We start from the raw sequence: 23,290 nt of genomic DNA on the forward strand, positions 1-23,290 counted from the left end.
CCCCCAGGAAAAACAACTTCCTAAGGCATCCCCAGTTCACTTCTTTGGAGTCATTGGACTTAACCACTGTGTTCCATCTGGGTTCCTAAAGTCATTGAGGGAAATAAAGCTCACACAGACAGTGTGTAGCATGACCTGAGCCTCACGGTGTCCTCTTTTCTGTACCTGCAGGGGACAGGAGCATCTGGTGAATGCGGTACGTATTCTGGAATCAGCATCTTCCTGAAACAAAACTCTAGATGTTAATGCAGGTGGGGCATCCTTGCAATCCTCAGTCTGGCGAGCCGCCCTGATTGGGTTGTGGGGGTGTGGTGGACAGGAGATTTCCCAGGTGAAAAAATGTGTCCATGTGTCTACAGTCCTAGGAAGCCATTGTATTCCCTGTGTGTGGTGTGGGTGTGTGTGTGTGAGGCATGGTGTTAGGGTGTGTTTTGTGGCTCTATGTGGTGTGATTGTGAGTGTGTGTGTGTGAGAGAGAGAGAGAGGGACAAAGACCGATAGAAAGACAGAGAGACATAGAGAGACAAAGACAAAGAGAGAGGTGACCGAGAAAGAGAGCCAGAGAGGGGGAGAAAGAGAGAGAAAGGTGTTTCTCCAGGAGATATGTCAGACAGATACTGCGTGATGTCACCCTTCTCCAAAGCCATGTCATCACACTGCGCACTTTAGAGCCTTACTGCAGTGGGTGGCCCAGCAGGGCCACTTCAGTCCATGCTTGGAAACCAGCTGGCTCCATACACCCCAGCCTCGTGCCCATATCAAGCAACATTCCATGAATATTCTTGAGCAACAAGAGGAATGTGCTGACGGGTACTCTGTGTCCTAGATGCCTTGGAGGAAGCCCTGGATCCCATCAAAGGAGACAGCGCCGGAGGCACACCTCTCACCATGGTGAGCTAGAAGTTCTTTGTCCGAGGAACAGATGTTGCTTTCTTGGTTTCTTTCCAATCGAATTCAGATGAAATTCAGACAGTACACTCTGTGTTGGCGAATTGAACATAATACTAAAACAAAAATCATTTTCCTAATGTCAACTGCTTGTATATGGAAATGAAATTATTTTTATATACAGATTTTATGTAAAAAGCTATATGTACTTTTGAGATTCTACATATGGAACTTCCCTGGTGGGGAGAGCGTTGAGTGGTTGTCTCTGCCAACCGTTAGCTGATTCGAGAGGACATTTAGCATTGGCGACACCAAACGTGGTTCTAAACGCTGTGGTAGGATCCTGTCCCTCAGTAACACTTTCTCCTGCTTGGATGAAGCATTTTGTAGTCACCGTCCTGAATGGACTGGACAGACATGTCCCCCAGGAAAAACAACTTCCTAAGGCATCCCCAGTTCACTTACTTTGGGGTCGTTGGACTCAACCACTGTGTTCCATCTGGGTTCCTAAAGTCATTGAGGGAAATAAAGCTCATGCACACAGACAGTGTGTAGCATGACCTGAGCCTCACGGTGTCCTCTTTTCTGTACCTGCAGGGGACAGGAGCATCTGGTGAATGCGGTACGTATTCTGGAATCAGCCTCTTCCTGAGACAAAACACTAGATGTTAATGCAGGTGGGGCATCCTTGCAATCCTCAGTCTGGCGAGCCGCCCTGATTGGGTTGTGGGGGTGTGGTGGACAGGAGATTTCCCAGGTGAAAAAGTGTGTCCATGTGTCTACAGTCCTAGGAAGCCATTGTATTCCCTGTGTGTGGTGTGGGTGTGTGTGCGTGAGGCATGCTGTTGGGGTGTCTTTTTTGGCTCTATGTGGTGTGATTGTGAGTGTGTGTGTGTGTGAGAGAGAGAGAGAGGAACAAAGACAGAAAGACAGAGAGACATAGAGAGACAAAGACAAAGAGAGAGATGACCGAGAAAGAGAGACAGAGAGGGGGAGAAAGAGAGAGAAAGGTGTTTCTCCAGGAGATATGTCAGACAGATACTGCATGATGTCACCCTTCTCCAAAGCCATGTCATCACACTGCGCACTTTAGAGCCTTACTGCAGTGGGTGGCCCAGCAGGGCCACTTCAGTCCATGCTTGGAAACCAGCTGGCTCCATACACCCCAGCCTCGTGCCCATATCAAGCAACATTCCATGAATTTTCTTGGGCAACAAGAGGAATGTGCTGACGGGTACTCTGTGTCCTAGATGCCTTGGAGGAAGCCCTGGATCCCATCAAAGGAGACAGCGCCGGAGGCACACCTCTCGCCTTGGTGAGCTAGAAGTTCTTTGTACGAGGAACAGATGTTGCTTTCTTGGTTTCTTTCCAATCAAATTCAGATGAAATTCAGACAGTATATTCTGTGTTGGCGAATTGAACATAATACTAAAACAAAAATCATTTTCCTAATGTCAACTGCTTGTATATGGAAATGAAATTATTTTTATATACAGATTTTATGTAAAAAGCTATATGTACTTTTGAGATTCTACACAAGGAACTTCCCTGGTGGGGAGAGCATTGAGTGGTTGTCTCTGCCAACCGTTAGCTGATTCGCGAGGACATTTAGCATTGGCGACACCAAACGTGGTTCTAAACGCTGTGGTAGGATCCTGTCCCTCACTAACACTTTCTCCTGCTTGGATGAAGGATTTTGTAGTCACCGTCCTGAATGGACTGGACAGACATGTCCCCCAGGACAAACAACTTCCTAAGGCATCCAGTTCACTTACTTTGGGGTCGTTGGACTCAACCACTGTGTTCCATCTGGGTTCCTAAAGTCATTGAGGGAAATAAAGCTCATGCACACAGACAGTGTGTAGCATGACCTGAGCCTCACGGTGTCCTCTTTTCTGTACCTGCAGGTGACACCTTCAACCATCACCAGCGAGAGCGGTACGTATTCTGGAATCAGCCTCTTCCTGAGATAAAACTCTAGATGTTAATGCAGGTGGGGCATCCTTGCAATCCTCAGTCTGGCGAGCCGCCCTGATTGGGTTGTGGGGGTGTGGGGCACCAGAGATTTCCCAGGTGAAAAAATGTGTCCATGTGTCTACAGTCCTAGGAAGCCATTGTATTCCCTGTGTGTGGTGTGGGTGTGTGTTCATGAGGCTTGGGGTTGGGGTTTCTTTTGTGGCTCTATGTGGTGTGATTGTGAGTGTGTGATTTTGTGTGGGAGACAGGGAGAGACAGACACAGACAGAGAGATGCAGAGAGGGAGAGGGAGAGATGGAAAGAGTGAGAGAGAGATTGCATATGTCTCCAGGAGGTGTATCCCACTGCCACTGCACAATTCCCATTGTCCACATTCTCAAAGAAAAAAAAAAAAAAAGAGAAGAAAAGACAAGATGAGATAAAGAAATCTCATCACAGGGCACACATTTTAGGCCTATTAGCGCAGGAGGCCCAGTGGTGGCGTTCAGCCCATGCCTGGGAACCAAATGCCTCCATATGCTCTAACCCCATTCATAGTGAGCAATACTCTTCGAGGCATTCTCTTTTTTTTTTAAGATGTTATTTATTTGAGAGAGAGTGAGTGAGAGCACAAACAGGTGAGAGGGGCAGAGGGAGAGATAAAAGCAGACCCTTGCTGAGCAGAAGCCCCATGCGGGACTCGATCCCAGGACCCTGCGGTCCTGACTTGAGCTGAAGGCAGATGGTTCACCGACTGAGCCACCCAGGCTCCCCTCCCCGCATCAAACTTGAGCAGCACCACCAATACGCTGACAGGTACTCTGTGTCCTTCTAGATGTGACTGATGATGGCGCTGTCTGGTCCTGGCTGTATCAGAGGATCCCAGAGGAGGAGGGCCTGCCTCCTGACAAGGTGAGCTCGCCTGTCTATCCACGAGGAACAAATGTTGCTTTCTGGGTTTCTTTCCAATCAAATTCAGATGAAATTCAGACAGTATACTCTGTGTTGGCGAATTGAACATAATACTAAAACAAAAATCATTTTCCTAATGTCAACTGCTTGTATATGGAAATGAAATTATTTTTATATACAGATTTTACGTAAAAAGCTATATATGGTTTTGAGATTCTACATATGGAATTTCCCTGGTGGGGAGACCGTTGAGTGGTTGTCTCTGCCAACCGTTAGCTGATTCGAGAGGACATTTAGCATTGGCGACACCAAACGTGGTTCTAAACACTGTGGTAGGATCCTGTCCCTCAGTAACACTTTCTCCTGCTTGGATGAAGCATTTTGTAGTCACCGTCCTGAATGGACTGGACAGACATGTCCCCCAGGAAAAACAACTTCCTAAGGCATCCCCAGTTCACTTCTTTGGGGTCGTTGGACTCAACCACTGTGTTCCATCTGGGTTCCTAAAGTCATTGAGGGAAATAAAGCTCACACAGACAGTGTGTAGCATGACCTGGGCCTCACGGTGTCTTCTTTTCTGTACCTGCAGGGGACAGGAGCATCTGGTGAATGCGGTACGTATTCTGGAATCAGCCTCTTCCTGAAACAAAACTCTAGATGTTAATGCAGGTGGGGCATCCTTGCAATCCTCAGTCTGGCGAGCCGCCCTGATTGGGTTGTGGGGGGTGGTGGACAGGAGATTTCCCAGGTGAAAAAGTGTGTCCATGTGTCTACAGTCCCAGGAAGCCATTGTATTCCCTGTGTGTGGTGTGGGTGTGTGTGCGTGAGGCATGGTGTTGGGGTGTGTTTTGTGGCTCTATGTGGTGTGATTGTGAGTGTGTGTGTGTGTGTGTGTGAGAGAGAGAGAGGGACAAAGACCGATAGAAAGACAGAGAGACATAGAGAGACAAAGACAAAGAGAGAGATGACCGAGAAAGAGAGACAGGGGGAGAAAGAGAGAGAAAGGTGTTTCTCCAGGAGATATGTCAGACAGATACTGCATGATGTCACCCTTCTCCAAAGCCATGTCATCACACTGCGCACTTTAGAGCCTTACTGCAGTGGGTGGCCCAGCAGGGCCACTTCAGTTCATGCTTGGAAACCAGCTGGCTCCATACACCCCAGCCTCGTGCCCATATCAAGCAACATTCCATGAATATTCTTGAGCAACAAGAGGAATGTGCTGACGGGTACTCTGTGTCCTAGATGCCTTGGAGGAAGCCCTGGATCCCATCAAAGGAGACAGCGCCGGAGGCACACCTCTCACCATGGTGAGCTAGAAGTTCTTTGTCCGAGGAACAGATGTTGCTTTCTTGGTTTCTTTCCAATCGAATTCAGATGAAATTCAGACAGTATACTCTGTGTTGGCGAATTGAACATAATACTAAAACAAAAATCATTTTCCTAATGTCAACTGCTTGTATATGGAAATGAAATTATTTTTATATACAGATTTTATGTAAAAAGCTATATGTACTTTTGAGATTCTACATATGGAACTTCCCTGGTGGGGAGAGCGTTGAGTGGTTGTCTCTGCCAACCGTTAGCTGATTCGAGAGGACATTTAGCATTGGCGACACCAAACGTGGTTCTAAACGCTGTGGTAGGATCCTGTCCCTCAGTAACACTTTCTCCTGCTTGGATGAAGCATTTTGTAGTCACCGTCCTGAATGGACTGGACAGACATGTCCCCCAGGAAAAACAACTTCCTAAGGCATCCCCAGTTCACTTACTTTGGGGTCGTTGGACTCAACCACTGTGTTCCATCTGGGTTCCTAAAGTCATTGAGGGAAATAAAGCTCATGCACACAGACAGTGTGTAGCATGACCTGAGCCTCACGGTGTCCTCTTTTCTGTACCTGCAGGGGACAGGAGCATCTGGTGAATGCGGTACGTATTCTGGAATCAGCCTCTTCCTGAGACAAAACACTAGATGTTAATGCAGGTGGGGCATCCTTGCAATCCTCAGTCTGGCGAGCCGCCCTGATTGGGTTGTGGGGGTGTGGTGGACAGGAGATTTCCCAGGTGAAAAAGTGTGTCCATGTGTCTACAGTCCCAGGAAGCCATTGTATTCCCTGTGTGTGGTGTGGGTGTGTGTGCGTGAGGCATGGTGTTGGGGTGTGTTTTGTGGCTCTATGTGGTGTGATTGTGAGTGTGTGTGTGTGTGTGTGAGAGAGAGAGAGAGGAACAAAGACAGAAAGACAGAGAGACATAGAGAGACAAAGACAAAGAGAGAGATGACCGAGAAAGAGAGACAGAGAGGGGGAGAAAGAGAGAGAGAGGTGTTTCTCCAGGAGATATGTCAGACAGATACTGCATGATGTCACCCTTCTCCAAAGCCATGTCATCACACTGCGCACTTTAGAGCCTTACTGCAGTGGGTGGCCCAGCAGGGCCACTTCAGTCCATGCTTGGAAACCAGCTGGCTCCATACACCCCAGCCTCGTGCCCATATCAAGCAACATTCCATGAATTTTCTTGGGCAACAAGAGGAATGTGCTGACGGGTACTCTGTGTCCTAGATGCCTTGGAGGAAGCCCTGGATCCCATCAAAGGAGACAGCGCCGGAGGCACACCTCTCGCCTTGGTGAGCTAGAAGTTCTTTGTACGAGGAACAGATGTTGCTTTCTTGGTTTCTTTCCAATCAAATTCAGATGAAATTCAGACAGTATATTCTGTGTTGGCGAATTGAACATAATACTAAAACAAAAGTCATTTTCCTAATGTCAACTGCTTGTATATGGAAATGAAATTATTTTTATATACAGATTTTATGTAAAAAGCTATATGTACTTTTGAGATTCTACATATGGAACTTCCCTGGTGGGGAGAGCGTTGAGTGGTTGTCTCTGCCAACCGTTAGCTGATTCGAGAGGACATTTAGCATTGGCGACACCAAACGTGGTTCTAAACGCTGTGGTAGGATCCTGTCCCTCAGTAACACTTTCTCCTGCTTGGATGAAGGATTTTGTAGTCACCGTCCTGAATGGACTGGACAGACATGTCCCCCAGGACAAACAACTTCCTAAGGCATCCCCAGTTCACTTACTTTGGGGTCGTTGGACTCAACCACTGTGTTCCATCTGGGTTCCTAAAGTCATTGAGGGAAATAAAGCTCATGCACACAGACAGTGTGTAGCATGACCTGAGCCTCACGGTGTCCTCTTTTCTGTACCTGCAGGTGACACCTTCAACCATCACCAGCGAGAGCGGTACGTATTCTGGAATCAGCCTCTTCCTGAGATAAAACTCTAGATGTTAATGCAGGTGGGGCATCCTTGCAATCCTCAGTCTGGCGAGCCACCCTGATTGGGTTGTGGGGGTGTGGGGCACCAGAGATTTCCCAGGTGAAAAAATGTGTCCATGTGTCTACAGTCCTAGGAAGCCATTGTATTCCCTGTGTGTGGTGTGGGTGTGTGTTCATGAGGCTTGGGGTTGGGGTTTCTTTTGTGGCTCTATGTGGTGTGATTGTGAGTGTGTGATTTTGTGTGGGAGACAGGGAGAGACAGACACAGACAGAGAGATGCAGAGAGGGAGAGGGAGAGATGGAAAGAGTGAGAGAGAGATTGCATATGTCTCCAGGAGGTGTATCCCACTGCCACTGCACAATTCCCATTGTCCACATTCTCAAAGAAAAAAAAAAAAGAGAGAAGAAAAGACAAGATGAGATAAAGAAATCTCATCACAGGGCACACATTTTAGCCCTATTAGCGCAGGAGGCCCAGTGGTGGCGTTCAGCCCATGCCTAGGAACCAAATGCCTCCATATGCTCTAACCCCATTCATAGTGAGCAATACACCTCGAGGCATTCTTTTTTTTTTTTTTTAAGATTTTATTTATTTGAGAGAGAGTGAGTGAGAGCACAAACAGGTGAGAGGGGCAGAGGGAGAGAGAAAAGCAGACCCTTGCTGAGCAGAAGCCCCATGCGGGATTCGATCCCAGGACCCTGCGGTCCTGACTTGAGCTGAAGGCAGATGGTTCACCGACTGAGCCACCCAGGCGCCCCTCCCCGCATCATTCTTGAGCAGCACCACCAATACGCTGACAGGTGCTCTGTGTCCTTCTAGATGTGACTGATGATGGCGCTGTCTGGTCCTGGCTGTATCAGAGGATCCCAGAGGAGGAGGGCCTGCCTCCTGACAAGGTGAGCTCGCCTGTCTATCCCCGAGGAACAAATGTTGCTCTCTGGGTTTCTTTCCAATCAAATTCAGATGATTCAGACAGTATACTCTGTGTTGGCGAATTGAACATAATACTAAAACAAAAATCATTTTCCTAATGTCAACTGCTTGTATATGGAAATGAAATTATTTTTATATACAGATTTTATGTAAAAAGCTATATATACTTTTGAGATTCTACATATGGAATTTCCCTGGTGGGGAGAGTGTTGAGTGGTTGTCTCTGCCAACCGTTAGCTGATTCGAGAGGACATTTAGCATTGGCGACACCAAACGTGGTTCTAAACGCTGTGGTAGGATCCCGTCCCTCAGTAACACTTTCTCCTGCTTTTGGATGAAGCATTTTGTAGTCACCGTCCTGAATGGACTGGACAGACATGTCCCCCAGGAAAAACAACTTCCTAAGGCATCCCCAGTTCACTTCTTTGGAGTCATTGGACTTAACCACTGTGTTCCATCTGGGTTCCTAAAGTCATTGAGGGAAATAAAGCTCACACAGACAGTGTGTAGCATGACCTGAGCCTCACGGTGTCCTCTTTTCTGTACCTGCAGGGGACAGGAGCATCTGGTGAATGCGGTACGTATTCTGGAATCAGCATCTTCCTGAAACAAAACTCTAGATGTTAATGCAGGTGGGGCATCCTTGCAATCCTCAGTCTGGCGAGCCGCCCTGATTGGGTTGTGGGGGTGTGGTGGACAGGAGATTTCCCAGGTGAAAAAATGTGTCCATGTGTCTACAGTCCTAGGAAGCCATTGTATTCCCTGTGTGTGGTGTGGGTGTGTGTGTGTGAGGCATGGTGTTAGGGTGTGTTTTGTGGCTCTATGTGGTGTGATTGTGAGTGTGTGTGTGTGAGAGAGAGAGAGAGGGACAAAGACCGATAGAAAGACAGAGAGACATAGAGAGACAAAGACAAAGAGAGAGGTGACCGAGAAAGAGAGCCAGAGAGGGGGAGAAAGAGAGAGAAAGGTGTTTCTCCAGGAGATATGTCAGACAGATACTGCGTGATGTCACCCTTCTCCAAAGCCATGTCATCACACTGCGCACTTTAGAGCCTTACTGCAGTGGGTGGCCCAGCAGGGCCACTTCAGTCCATGCTTGGAAACCAGCTGGCTCCATACACCCCAGCCTCGTGCCCATATCAAGCAACATTCCATGAATATTCTTGAGCAACAAGAGGAATGTGCTGACGGGTACTCTGTGTCCTAGATGCCTTGGAGGAAGCCCTGGATCCCATCAAAGGAGACAGCGCCGGAGGCACACCTCTCACCATGGTGAGCTAGAAGTTCTTTGTCCGAGGAACAGATGTTGCTTTCTTGGTTTCTTTCCAATCGAATTCAGATGAAATTCAGACAGTACACTCTGTGTTGGCGAATTGAACATAATACTAAAACAAAAATCATTTTCCTAATGTCAACTGCTTGTATATGGAAATGAAATTATTTTTATATACAGATTTTATGTAAAAAGCTATATGTACTTTTGAGATTCTACATATGGAACTTCCCTGGTGGGGAGAGCGTTGAGTGGTTGTCTCTGCCAACCGTTAGCTGATTCGAGAGGACATTTAGCATTGGCGACACCAAACGTGGTTCTAAACGCTGTGGTAGGATCCTGTCCCTCAGTAACACTTTCTCCTGCTTGGATGAAGCATTTTGTAGTCACCGTCCTGAATGGACTGGACAGACATGTCCCCCAGGAAAAACAACTTCCTAAGGCATCCCCAGTTCACTTACTTTGGGGTCGTTGGACTCAACCACTGTGTTCCATCTGGGTTCCTAAAGTCATTGAGGGAAATAAAGCTCATGCACACAGACAGTGTGTAGCATGACCTGAGCCTCACGGTGTCCTCTTTTCTGTACCTGCAGGGGACAGGAGCATCTGGTGAATGCGGTACGTATTCTGGAATCAGCCTCTTCCTGAGACAAAACACTAGATGTTAATGCAGGTGGGGCATGCTTGCAATCCTCAGTCTGGCGAGCCGCCCTGATTGGGTTGTGGGGGTGTGGTGGACAGGAGATTTCCCAGGTGAAAAAGTGTGTCCATGTGTCTACAGTCCTAGGAAGCCATTGTATTCCCTGTGTGTGGTGTGGGTGTGTGTGCGTGAGGCATGCTGTTGGGGTGTCTTTTTTGGCTCTATGTGGTGTGATTGTGAGTGTGTGTGTGTGAGAGAGAGAGAGAGAGGAACAAAGACAGAAAGACAGAGAGACATAGAGAGACAAAGACAAAGAGAGAGATGACCGAGAAAGAGAGACAGAGAGGGGGAGAAAGAGAGAGAAAGGTGTTTCTCCAGGAGATATGTCAGACAGATACTGCATGATGTCACCCTTCTCCAAAGCCATGTCATCACACTGCGCACTTTAGAGCCTTACTGCAGTGGGTGGCCCAGCAGGGCCACTTCAGTCCATGCTTGGAAACCAGCTGGCTCCATACACCCCAGCCTCGTGCCCATATCAAGCAACATTCCATGAATTTTCTTGGGCAACAAGAGGAATGTGCTGACGGGTACTCTGTGTCCTAGATGCCTTGGAGGAAGCCCTGGATCCCATCAAAGGAGACAGCGCCGGAGGCACACCTCTCGCCTTGGTGAGCTAGAAGTTCTTTGTACGAGGAACAGATGTTGCTTTCTTGGTTTCTTTCCAATCAAATTCAGATGAAATTCAGACAGTATATTCTGTGTTGGCGAATTGAACATAATACTAAAACAAAAATCATTTTCCTAATGTCAACTGCTTGTATATGGAAATGAAATTATTTTTATATACAGATTTTATGTAAAAAGCTATATGTACTTTTGAGATTCTACACAAGGAACTTCCCTGGTGGGGAGAGCATTGAGTGGTTGTCTCTGCCAACCGTTAGCTGATTCGCGAGGACATTTAGCATTGGCGACACCAAACGTGGTTCTAAACGCTGTGGTAGGATCCTGTCCCTCAGTAACACTTTCTCCTGCTTGGATGAAGGATTTTGTAGTCACCGTCCTGAATGGACTGGACAGACATGTCCCCCAGGACAAACAACTTCCTAAGGCATCCAGTTCACTTACTTTGGGGTCGTTGGACTCAACCACTGTGTTCCATCTGGGTTCCTAAAGTCATTGAGGGAAATAAAGCTCATGCACACAGACAGTGTGTAGCATGACCTGAGCCTCACGGTGTCCTCTTTTCTGTACCTGCAGGTGACACCTTCAACCATCACCAGCGAGAGCGGTACGTATTCTGGAATCAGCCTCTTCCTGAGATAAAACTCTAGATGTTAATGCAGGTGGGGCATCCTTGCAATCCTCAGTCTGGCGAGCCGCCCTGATTGGGTTGTGGGGGTGTGGGGCACCAGAGATTTCCCAGGTGAAAAAATGTGTCCATGTGTCTACAGTCCTAGGAAGCCATTGTATTCCCTGTGTGTGGTGTGGGTGTGTGTTCATGAGGCTTGGGGTTGGGGTTTCTTTTGTGGCTCTATGTGGTGTGATTGTGAGTGTGTGATTTTGTGTGGGAGACAGGGAGAGACAGACACAGACAGAGAGATGCAGAGAGGGAGAGGGAGAGATGGAAAGAGTGAGAGAGAGATTGCATATGTCTCCAGGAGGTGTATCCCACTGCCACTGCACAATTCCCATTGTCCACATTCTCAAAGAAAAAAAAAAAAAAGAGAAGAAAAGACAAGATGAGATAAAGAAATCTCATCACAGGGCACACATTTTAGGCCTATTAGCGCAGGAGGCCCAGTGGTGGCGTTCAGCCCATGCCTGGGAACCAAATGCCTCCATATGCTCTAACCCCATTCATAGTGAGCAATACTCTTCGAGGCATTCTCTTTTTTTTTTAAGATGTTATTTATTTGAGAGAGAGTGAGTGAGAGCACAAACAGGTGAGAGGGGCAGAGGGAGAGATAAAAGCAGACCCTTGCTGAGCAGAAGCCCCATGCGGGACTCGATCCCAGGACCCTGCGGTCCTGACTTGAGCTGAAGGCAGATGGTTCACCGACTGAGCCACCCAGGCTCCCCTCCCCGCATCAAACTTGAGCAGCACCACCAATACGCTGACAGGTACTCTGTGTCCTTCTAGATGTGACTGATGATGGCGCTGTCTGGTCCTGGCTGTATCAGAGGATCCCAGAGGAGGAGGGCCTGCCTCCTGACAAGGTGAGCTCGCCTGTCTATCCACGAGGAACAAATGTTGCTTTCTGGGTTTCTTTCCAATCAAATTCAGATGAAATTCAGACAGTATACTCTGTGTTGGCGAATTGAACATAATACTAAAACAAAAATCATTTTCCTAATGTCAACTGCTTGTATATGGAAATGAAATTATTTTTATATACAGATTTTACGTAAAAAGCTATATATGGTTTTGAGATTCTACATATGGAATTTCCCTGGTGGGGAGACCGTTGAGTGGTTGTCTCTGCCAACCGTTAGCTGATTCGAGAGGACATTTAGCATTGGCGACACCAAACGTGGTTCTAAACACTGTGGTAGGATCCTGTCCCTCAGTAACACTTTCTCCTGCTTGGATGAAGCATTTTGTAGTCACCGTCCTGAATGGACTGGACAGACATGTCCCCCAGGAAAAACAACTTCCTAAGGCATCCCCAGTTCACTTCTTTGGGGTCGTTGGACTCAACCACTGTGTTCCATCTGGGTTCCTAAAGTCATTGAGGGAAATAAAGCTCACACAGACAGTGTGTAGCATGACCTGGGCCTCACGGTGTCCTCTTTTCTGTACCTGCAGGGGACAGGAGCATCTGGTGAATGCGGTACGTATTCTGGAATCAGCCTCTTCCTGAAACAAAACTCTAGATGTTAATGCAGGTGGGGCATCCTTGCAATCCTCAGTCTGGCGAGCCGCCCTGATTGGGTTGTGGGGGTGTGGTGGACAGGAGATTTCCCAGGTGAAAAAGTGTGTCCATGTGTCTACAGTCCCAGGAAGCCATTGTATTCCCTGTGTGAGGTGTGGGTGTGTGTGCGTGAGGCATGGTGTTGGGGTGTGTTTTGTGGCTCTATGTGGTGTGATTGTGAGTGTGTGTGTGTGTGTGTGTGTGTGTGTGAGATAGAGAGGGACAAAGACAGATAGAAAGACAGAGAGACATAGAGAGACAAAGACAAAGAGAGAGGTGACCGAGAAAGACAGAGAGGGGGAGAAAGAGAGAGAAAGGTGTTTCTCCAGGAGATATGTCAGACAGATACTGCATGATGTCACCCTTCTCCAAAGCCATGTCATCACACTGCGCACTTTAGAGCCTTACTGCAGTGGGTGGCCCAGCAGGGCCACTTCAGTCCATGCTTGGAAACCAGCTGGCTCCATACACCCCAGCCTCGTGCCCATATCAAGCAACATTCCATGAATTTTCTTGGGCAACAAGAGGAATGTGCTGACGGGTACTCTGTGTCCTAGATGCCTTGGAGGAAGCCCTGGATCCCATCAAAGGAGACAGCGCCGGAGGCACACCTCTCGCCTTGGTGAGCTAGAAGTTCTTTGTACGAGGAACAGATGTTGCTTTCTTGGTTTCTTTCCAATCAAATTCAGATGAAATTCAGACAGTATACTCTGTGTTGGCGAATTGAACATAATACTAAAACAAAAATCATTTTCCTAATGTCAACTGCTTGTATATGGAAATGAAATTATTTTTATATACAGATTTTATGTAAAAAGCTATATGTACTTTTGAGATTCTACATATGGAACTTCCCTGGTGGGGAGAGCGTTGAGTGGTTGTCTCTGCCAACCGTTAGCTGATTCGAGAGGACATTTAGCATTGGCGACACCAAACGTGGTTCTAAACGCTGTGGTAGGATCCTGTCCCTCAGTAACACTTTCTCCTGCTTGGATGAAGCATTTTGTAGTCACCGTCCTGAATGGACTGGACAGACATGTCCCCCAGGAAAAACAACTTCCTAAGGCATCCCCAGTTCACTTACTTTGGGGTCGTTGGACTCAACCACTGTGTTCCATCTGGGTTCCTAAAGTCATTGAGGGAAATAAAGCTCATGCACACAGACAGTGTGTAGCATGACCTGAGCCTCACGGTGTCCTCTTTTCTGTACCTGCAGGGGACAGGAGCATCTGGTGAATGCGGTACGTATTCTGGAATCAGCCTCTTCCTGAGACAAAACACTAGATGTTAATGCAGGTGGGGCATCCTTGCAATCCTCAGTCTGGCGAGCCGCCCTGATTGGGTTGTGGGGGTGTGGTGGACAGGAGATTTCCCAGGTGAAAAAGTGTGTCCATGTGTCTACAGTCCCAGGAAGCCATTGTATTCCCTGTGTGTGGTGTGGGTGTGTGTGCGTGAGGCATGCTGTTGGGGTGTGTTTTGTGGCTCTATGTGGTGTGATTGTGAGTGTGTGTGTGTGTGTGTGAGAGAGAGAGAGAGGAACAAAGACAGAAAGACAGAGAGACATAGACAGAGAGACAAAGACAAAGAGAGAGATGACCGAGAAAGAGAGACAGAGAGGGGGAGAAAGAGAGAGAAAGGTGTTTCTCCAGGAGATATGTCAGACAGATACTGCATGATGTCACCCTTCTCCAAAGCCATGTCATCACACTGCGCACTTTAGAGCCTTACTGCAGTGGGTGGCCCAGCAGGGGCACTTCAGTCCATGCTTGGAAACCAGCTGGCTCCATACACCCCAGCCTTGTGTCCATATCAAGCAACATTTCATGAATATCTTGGGCAACAAGAGGAATGTGCTGACGGGTACTCTGTGTCCTAGATGCCTTGGAGGAAGCCCTGGATCCCATCAAAGGAGACAGCGCCGGAGGCACACCTCTCGCCTTGGTGAGCTAGAAGTTCTTTGTCCGAGGAACAGATGTTGCTTTCTTGGTTTCTTTCCAATCAAATTCAGATGAAATTCAGACAGTATATTCTGTGTTGACAAATTGAACATAATACTAAAACAAAAATCATTTTCCTAATGTCATACGCTTGTATATGAAAATGAAATTATTTTTATATACAGATTTTATGTAAAAAGCTATATGTACTTTTGAGATTCTACATATGGAACTTCCCTGGTGGGGAGAGCGTTGAGTGGTTGTCTCTGCCAACCGTTAGCTGATTCGAGAGGACATTTAGCATTGGCGACACCAAACGTGGTTCTAAACGCTGTGGTAGGATCCTGTCCCTCAGTAACACTTTCTCCTGCTTGGATGAAGCATTTTGTAGTCACCGTCCTGAATGGACTGGACAGACATGTCCCCCAGGACAAACAACTTCCTAAGGCATCCCCAGTTCACTTACTTTGGGGTCGTTGGACTCAACCACTGTGTTCCATCTGGGTTCCTAAAGTCATTGAGGGAAATAAAGCTCATGCAGACAGACAGTGTGTAGCATGACCTGAGCCTCACGGTGTCCTCTTTTCTGTACCTGCAGGTGACACCTTCAACCATCACCAGCGAGAGCGGTACGTATTCTGGAATCAGCCTCTTCCTGAGATAAAACTCTAGATGTTAATGCAGGTGGGGTATCCTTGCAATCCTCAGTCTGGCGAGCCGCCCTGATTGGGTTGTGGGGGTGTGGGGCACCAGAGATTTCCCAAGTGAAAAAATGTGTCCATGTGTCTACAGTCCTAGGAAGCCATTGTATTCCCTGTGTGTGGTGTGGGTGTGTGTTCATGAGGCTTGGGGTTGGGGTTTCTTTTGTTGCTCTATGTGGTGTGATTGTGAGTGTGTGATTTTGTGTGGGAGACAGGGAGAGACAGACACAGACAGAGAGATGCAGAGAGGGAGAGGGAGAGATGGAAAGAGTGAGAGAGAGATTGCATATGTCTCCAGGAGGTGTATCCCACTGCCACTGCACAATTCCCATTGTCCACATTCTCAAAAAAAAAAAAAAAGAAGAAGAAAGAAAGAAAGAAAGAAAGAAAGAAAGAAAGAAAAGAAAAGAGAAGAACAGAAAAGATTAGATGAGATAAAGAAATCTCATCACAGGGCACACATTTTAGCCCTATTACCGCGGGAGGCCCAGCGGGGCATACAGCCCATGCCTGGGAACCAAATGCCTCCATATGCTCTAACCCCATTCATAGTGAGCAATACACCTCGAGGCATTCTTTTTTTTTTTTTTTTTAAGATTTTATTTATCTGAGAGAGAGTGAGTGAGATCACAAACAGGTGAGAGGGGCAGAGGGAGAGAGAAAAGCAGACCCTTGCTGAGCAGAAGCCCCATGCGGGATTCGATCCCAGGACCCTGCGGTCCTGACTTGAGCTGAAGGCAGATGGTTCACCGACTGAGCCACCCAGGCGCCCCTCCCCGCATCATTCTTGAGCAGCACCACCAATACGCTGACAGGTACTCTGTGTCCTTCTAGATGTGACTGATGATGGCGTTGTCTGGTCCTGGCTGTATCAGAGGATCCCAGAGGAGGAGGGCCTGCCTCCTGACAAGGTGAGCTCGCCTGTCTATCCCCGAGGAACAAATGTTGCTCTCTGGGTTTCTTTCCAATCAAATTCAGATGAAATTCAGACAGTATACTCTGTGTTGGCGAATTGAACATAATACTAAAACAAAAATCATTTTCCTAATGTCAACTGCTTGTATATGGAAATGAAATTATTTTTATATACAGATTTTATGTAAAAAGCTATATATACTTTTGAGATTCTACATATGGAATTTCCCTGGTGGGGAGAGCGTTGAGTGGTTGTCTCTGCCAACCGTTAGCTGATTTGAGAGGACACTTAGCATTGGCGACACCAAACGTGGTTCTAAACGCTGTGGTAGGATCCTGTCCCTCAGTAACACTTTCTCCTGCTTGGATGAAGCATTTTGTAGTCACCGTCCTGAATGGACTGGACAGACATGTCCCCCAGGAAAAACAACTTCCTAAGGCATCCCCAGTTCACTTACTTTGGGATCGTTGGACTCAACCACTGTGTTCCATCTGGGTTCCTAAAGTCATTGAGGGAAATAAAGCTCATGCAGACAGACAGTGTGTAGCATGACCTGGGCCTCACGGTGTCCTCTTTTCTGTACCTGCAGGGGACAGGAGCATCCGGTGAATGCGGTACGTATTCTGGAATCAGCCTCTTCCTGAGACAAAACTCTAGATGTTAATGCAGGTGGGGCATCCTTGCAATCCTCAGTCTGGCGAGCCACCGTGATTGGGTTGTGGGGGTGTGGTGGACAGGAGATTTCTCAGGTGAAAAAGTGTGTCCATGTGTCTACAGTCCTAGGAAGCCATTGTATTCCCTGTGTGTGGTGTGGGTGTGTGTGCGTGAGGCTTGGGTTTGGGGTGTCTTTTGTGGCTCTATGTCATAAGATTGTATTTTTGTGTGGGAGACAGGGAGAGTCAGACACAGAAAGAGAGATGCAGAGATGCAGAGAGGGAGAGATGGAAAGAGCGAGAGAGAGATTGCATATTGCTCCAGGAGGTGTATCCCACTGCCACTGCACAATGTCCATTGTCCACATTCTCAAAAAAAAAAGAAAGAAAGAAAGAAAGAAAGAAAGAAAAGAAATTAAAAGAAAAGAAACGAAATGAAAAGACGAGATAAAGGAATCTCGTCACAGCGCACACATTATAGCCCTATGACCACGGGAGGCCAAGCGGTGGCCCTCAGCTCATGCCTGGGAACCAAATGCCTCCATATGCTCTAACCCCATTCATAGCGAGCAATACTCCCCGAGGCATTCTGCTGCAGAGGTGAGGTGAGAGGCACATTCTGGAGCACATTTCTCTCTTCTCTTCACCACATCCCTTATACTGGGAGCAGAGCAAGACCTTCACTTGGCTCCATGGGAGAGAGGCTCATATGCAGCTGCCCGGAGACCCTCCCTGGCTGACGGGAATTCTAGAGGCCTGTGTGAAGGCTGCTGGGCTGGCAGCACACACTGGCTCTCACGTCCCTCTGAGCTGGTCTCCTGGGACTGACTGGGCCCAGGACAGAGGCTCTGGGAAGCGGGGCCAGGGTCTTTGCTCCTGTCAGAGTCCACTGACAGCGACGGGCCTGGTCCCCACATCGTGGTCACGGCCCACCGTCGGACCTTCCATCCATCTGCTCGGGGCCTCCCCTAGTCCTTCCAGGTCTCAGGGTCTTTGGTGAACACTGCAGGTACTGGTGTTTATGTGGCCACACCAGCTGGAGAATGCCCATCCCCCCACTGACAGACTAGGGGAATTCGGACAAGTACCATTACCTCTACTGTCACACTCATCTCCTCTCTGGGCTAGGACACTTACGGGCTGTCATCAATTGGAAGTGTGTGTCAAGTGCCCAAGATGAGCCCAGGCATGGGGCAGTCTACTTGATTGCCCAGCTGATGGTCACTCTCATGGCCCAGCATCACCCCAGGCCCGTGGCAGCCGCCTCCATGTTAGCTGCATTGGCTCATTGATCAACTGATTGACTAGGGAGCGTGTCAGTAAACCCATGATCATTCCTCCACTGTTCCCATTGCAGAGAACAGTCTGGTTGTTGGAGATGACAGGAGAAGGGAAATAAGGAATTAATGATTCAGGGAGAGAGGAGGGAGGGTAGCAGGAGGGAGCAGAGGAAGGTAGGAAATCATGGGGACAAAAAGTCATGGGCACCACTGTGGCTGCCTCTTGAAAGAATGGGCTGACAGGCACTGCTTCCTGGTCCCAGTTATGAAATCTGAGGGCTGGGAAGGGCCCAGAGACCCTGGACGCCTTTCTCATCAGTGAGGTAAAGGGATCACGGCCCCATGGGTGGTGAGGTGGGGGGACTGCGGAGCTGAGGGCAGCATTGAGTTTTGGGGTCGGGGACATAATCCCGGGGGCAGTGGCCTGAATCCTCACTTCACCCTGATTGTCCCCTTTCCTTTCCCAAGACCAGGCCATGACGATGGCCACTGTCGTCCGTAAGGAAGACGACTTCGCAGGATGCGAAGACTCGGACCCATAGATCCACCATCCACATGTAATTTATTTCCTCTTTCATTTTTATACTCTTTTTTTTTTTTGGTAAAGATTTATTTATTTTATTTTGGGAGAGACTGAGATGGCACGAGTGGGGGAGGGACAGAGGAAGAGAGAGGGAGACCCCAAAGCAGAATCCCCACTGAGGGCAGAGCCTGACATGGGACTTGACCCCAGGACCCAGAGACCATGACCTGAGCCGAAATCAGGAGTCACATGCTTACCCGCCTTTGCCACCCAGGCATCCGTCTCCTCTCTCTTACTGAGAAGGTCCTTTTTGTAGCTTTGGCCAAGTTCCTCTTTCCTGCTTTTTATGATCCTCCTCCTGCAGGACCTGGGCTCCTCCCGGCACTTGATGTTCTTGGATCTTCAAATCTATCATCTCTCTCTTCAGCCCTGTCATTTTTGGGGCCCAAGGCATGAGATGCACAAATGTTCTATTTCAACCAACTGTCACCAGCTCTCTTGGGAATCCTCTAAACCTAACCCCTCTCCTCTTCCAGAAAAAAATGTCTGATGCTCATGTGTACATTCATCACAATCCGAATTCTTGTTCCCCACGACTTCACCAACGATGACTTGGCTTTTCAGGGCCAACTCTAGACAACCTGATTGGAGCAAAATCATTCATTTGAGAAGCATCATCGGAAAGGAGGAAGCCCAATGGGCAGCACATTTTGGATGCTATGTTGAGGCCTCCAAAAGAAATTCTGAATCCAAAGTTGTTTCACTAAGAGACCAGAAGGGTATATCCTTTTTGTTCTCTCCTGGACAGAACAGTGGCATACCTGGACAGTCATGGCCCAGGAGTTCACTGAAGGCCCCTCTCCTTTTCCCATGTGCTCGATCAAGACTGAAAAAGGAAATCTAAGTTTCCCTTGTAATTCAGTTCTTATATAACGTGTGAATGATCTCCGACTTTGTCCAGAGAACAAAAAAGCCTCTAAAAAGGGTTCTCTTTACTTGGCCAAAAAGAAATATAGAGTTTCACAAGAAATGACAATTTTGCTGGAACACAGTTCATTATTTAAGACATAAACTGTTTCAAGTGGGCAAAACATTTTCATCCTTCCATTAAAAGTAGCAAAACTTTCAGAAACCTGTGAGCTCCCTGGGTGCAAATACACACTAGCGATGATGGCTCTCCAGTCTATACCCTTGGGAACACACGGGCTCTCCCACTAAATGAGTAGCTGGAAGTTCCTTATCTCTAGGAATTTCACTACCCAGACTAGATTGCACTACCCTACTACGTGCAGACATGGCAGCATATTGCAAAGAGCCCTTGTAATAGTGCCCAAGGTTTTCACCAACAGCTTCAGGCCTCCATTCCTGAAATCTTCCTGGAAGCCTCTTCATGATCTTCAACCTCAGGCAGAGACATCAGAGAAAAACTGCCCTTACACATCCCCTGAAGGGACCCCTTCAGGTACTGTTTAAAAACAAAGCAGTGTAACTCCTGGGAGTTCACCCTTGGCTTCACATGTCTCCACTAAAATAATTATAATAATTTAAAAAATCAGAATTTCACACAATTAGAGGGCTACTCAAACTGAGGTTTCTCAGAGATCCTCTGAAAATAGCCAGTCTTCAGAAGCAGGCAGCTGCCCCAAGATTTTCAGAGCAGGCAAATTGTGATGGCTAGTGGGCAGTTTCCACACAAGATATTGGGTCAAGACTCCCATTTGATTCTTTTTCTGTTTTGTATCTGCTCAGTTAAAATAATTCTTCTCATTTTCCATAAACCCTTGTTGCCATTCACCCAGAATGACCCCTTTACTCCCGTTTTCTTATTCTAATCATTCTACTAATTATTACCCTTGATAGGTCAGAACATCCCTGACGTCACTCCTGGGTTTCTGACTGCTGGATGTGCCGTCCGTCCGTGGACCCCCCATGGTACGTCCCTCTGGGAACTTCCGATTTCATCAAATGAAATGAATCACCAAGGTTGGACATTCCAACTCCTGTGTCAGCTCCAAACCGAGGCCACTTGTGATGATTCAGGCACACGACTTGGAGGAATTGCTACGTCTGCCCCAAATGAGAACAGTGTTCCCTTTGGTGGGAAGTGCATAAATAGAAAAAGCCTGTAAGAAATCTATCTCTAGGGCGCCTGGGTAGCGCAGTCGTTAAAGCGTCTGCCTTCGGCTCAGGGCGTGATCCCGGCGTACCGGGATCGAGTCCCACATCGGGCTCCTCCGCTGTGAGCCTGCTTCTTCCTCTCCCACTCCCCCTGCTGTGTTCCCTCTCTCTCTGGCTGTCTCTCTGTCACATAAATAAATAAAATCTTTAAAAAAAAACAAAACAAGAAATCTATCTCTAATGTTGGCAAAAGCGACTGGTAACTCTTGGCATGTCACTTAATCTCTCTACGTTTCAGTGCCTCCCACTAGAATATGGCTTACAGCCCCTGCTCTGCCCCCACCCACCTCAATAGGGCTGACCTGAGGATTACAGGAGATGGTAACAGGTATTGTCCACGAGCAGTAAAGCATCCTCCCCATGTAAAGCTAAGAGTGAGCGTCCATCCTATCTTGCTGTGGAGCCATCCACGTCCCCTCTCTGGATTCCACCACCACCAAGTGTCTACCTTATTCTTGCAGTCGCTCAGTAATTGAACACTTAGGGTGATTATGAAACACCAGTCATTTATTTTATTTTTCTTAAGGCTTTCCTTGTGTTTATTTACTTTTAGCCTCATAACATAATTCTAACAAGTAGGCCACAGTCACATTTCAACATCTCAGAACAGGCAAATGAGACACAGAGGGGTGTCCGTAACTTTCTCAGGTGCTCGCGGCTCCTGCCTGAAGTCAAGAGTATCACCTGACCCCAAGCAGTGATTCTGAAAACTCCGCCTCTGGCCAAACAACAGGGGGCACCCTACCAATGACCCAGTTGAAGGTACTGTGGGGATGGACTCATTAGGTTCATTCAAGAAGAATGATGCTACTTTATTCAGTGACCCGTATGTAAGAGATAACCATCAAAATGTGAAGCCACCTTCTTCTCTTCTGTATGCAAAGGCAAATGATCAAGTCAGTCAGTATCGCTGTAACTCCAGCAGTCAACGTGCATTTCTAACTCAAGAATGGGCTCACCTTTACCAGTAAACAACATCTTTAGCTAACGTACAGACCTTTAGCTGATGTTCGAACCAATATTGGCTGACACAGATCGCTCCCTGAAAGAGTGTTCTCAGATTTTAAAAAGTTAATAGGCATTATTGACAACAGGAGGTTTAGACAAATCTAAGAGTTGAACAGGTAACATAGAAAGTTCCCATAACCCACGCCCCCCGACCCCAATTCCTCCACTAATAACATCTTATATGGATGTGGTGCATTTGTTATAATTAGCAAAACAATATCGATACACTTTTATTAACTGGAGGTCTAGAAAGGAATTCAATTTTGAAATATGCCCCAACATGGACGGACCTTGAAAAGATATTATGCTCTGTGCGATAAAGCACGGAGAGAAAGACCAATATTGCATGATTCCACTTCAGGGCCCTGAAACCCTGCCACTCCAAGGACTTTGCGGGGAGGCCAAGACAGATGCCTTCCAGGTCTCCAGGGAGTCCAGGGTCTCATCAAGGCATGTGGCCTGTGAACAAGCAGGTGGTGAGCAGAACAGAGAGTGGAGGGCACTCCTCACAGTTTGAGGGGCTGAGGAATTTTTCCTAGGTCGGCTCTGGGATGGCAGGTCCACCAGGAGTTGGCTGGATGGACCCAAACAGGCTCCTGCCTGTTGCTGATGAACAGAAGGGAGGAGAGTGCAGAGCAGAGAGGCCCAGGGGAGGCAAGCTGCTGCGGGTCCGACTGTGGAGCCATGGTCCTCAGGAGGGGCAGTGTGTCCCCCAGGGGACATTTGGGAGGGACTGACTGCGATAGGTGGCTGCAGAAAGGGACCCGGGAGGCCTGGAGGCTGACTGAGCACAGTCCATGGGGACGGTAACCATTGTCACCACTCTGCCCTTGCTGTCACAGACCCAAGAAGCCCCTCTGCTGATCCAGAGCTTTCTGGGTTCGTGGGGCACACATCTATTGAGTAAACACAAGTTCTTTCTGGACCCCATGATTTCCTGACTTTGAGGCCCACGTCATCTGTCAATGAGCAGGTAGGCTGTCTTCTGTGTTTGTGGATGCCACCGCACCCCACCAGCTCTGGTTTTAATCAGGGCAGGAGCACAGCTGGGTCCCGGGCTGGGTCTGACAGTTGGCATTGCCTCTTCAGACATGCGTGGAGGCGGTCTGGCACAGCCTGGTTGGGAGGCTTGGTCATTCATAACATCTCATCAACTGCAATCCCTTGAAAACCAAGGAACTTCAGGAGCCATTCAGAGCTGCGGAAGCCCCCCAGAACTGAGAACATGCACCCCACTGCTTCCTTGGCAGGGGGTTATTATTTGCAGGGGAACCCCCAGGATGGGGG

At 47.9% G+C, this 23,290-nt stretch overlaps 1 protein-coding gene across 1 annotated transcript in view; it reads left to right on the top strand.

Moving 5' to 3' along the window:
- The window catches only part of LOC113250069 (uncharacterized), a 59,194-nt gene extending 38,029 nt beyond the window's left edge, over window positions 1-21,165 (top strand). Inside the window, exons 22-48 of the mRNA XM_057305362.1 lie at window positions 172-196; window positions 827-891; window positions 1,486-1,510; window positions 2,139-2,203; window positions 2,796-2,826; window positions 3,680-3,756; window positions 4,346-4,370; window positions 5,002-5,066; window positions 5,661-5,685; window positions 6,318-6,382; window positions 6,977-7,007; window positions 7,863-7,939; window positions 8,529-8,553; window positions 9,184-9,248; window positions 9,843-9,867; window positions 10,496-10,560; window positions 11,153-11,183; window positions 12,036-12,112; window positions 12,702-12,726; window positions 13,365-13,429; window positions 14,024-14,048; window positions 14,684-14,748; window positions 15,343-15,373; window positions 16,280-16,356; window positions 16,951-16,975; window positions 18,763-18,851; window positions 20,678-21,165. Coding sequence (XP_057161345.1) covers window positions 172-196; window positions 827-891; window positions 1,486-1,510; window positions 2,139-2,203; window positions 2,796-2,826; window positions 3,680-3,756; window positions 4,346-4,370; window positions 5,002-5,066; window positions 5,661-5,685; window positions 6,318-6,382; window positions 6,977-7,007; window positions 7,863-7,939; window positions 8,529-8,553; window positions 9,184-9,248; window positions 9,843-9,867; window positions 10,496-10,560; window positions 11,153-11,183; window positions 12,036-12,112; window positions 12,702-12,726; window positions 13,365-13,429; window positions 14,024-14,048; window positions 14,684-14,748; window positions 15,343-15,373; window positions 16,280-16,356; window positions 16,951-16,975; window positions 18,763-18,836 — 1,251 coding nt within the window. The 3' untranslated portion in view covers window positions 18,837-18,851; window positions 20,678-21,165. The remainder of the gene's footprint in view (window positions 1-171; window positions 197-826; window positions 892-1,485; window positions 1,511-2,138; window positions 2,204-2,795; window positions 2,827-3,679; window positions 3,757-4,345; window positions 4,371-5,001; window positions 5,067-5,660; window positions 5,686-6,317; window positions 6,383-6,976; window positions 7,008-7,862; window positions 7,940-8,528; window positions 8,554-9,183; window positions 9,249-9,842; window positions 9,868-10,495; window positions 10,561-11,152; window positions 11,184-12,035; window positions 12,113-12,701; window positions 12,727-13,364; window positions 13,430-14,023; window positions 14,049-14,683; window positions 14,749-15,342; window positions 15,374-16,279; window positions 16,357-16,950; window positions 16,976-18,762; window positions 18,852-20,677) is intronic.
- The last annotated feature ends 2,125 nt before the right edge of the window (window positions 21,166-23,290 follow it).

This window comes from Ursus arctos, unplaced genomic scaffold (genome assembly GCF_023065955.2).
Source record: "Ursus arctos isolate Adak ecotype North America unplaced genomic scaffold, UrsArc2.0 scaffold_32, whole genome shotgun sequence".
Taxonomy (NCBI): domain Eukaryota; kingdom Metazoa; phylum Chordata; class Mammalia; order Carnivora; family Ursidae; genus Ursus; species Ursus arctos.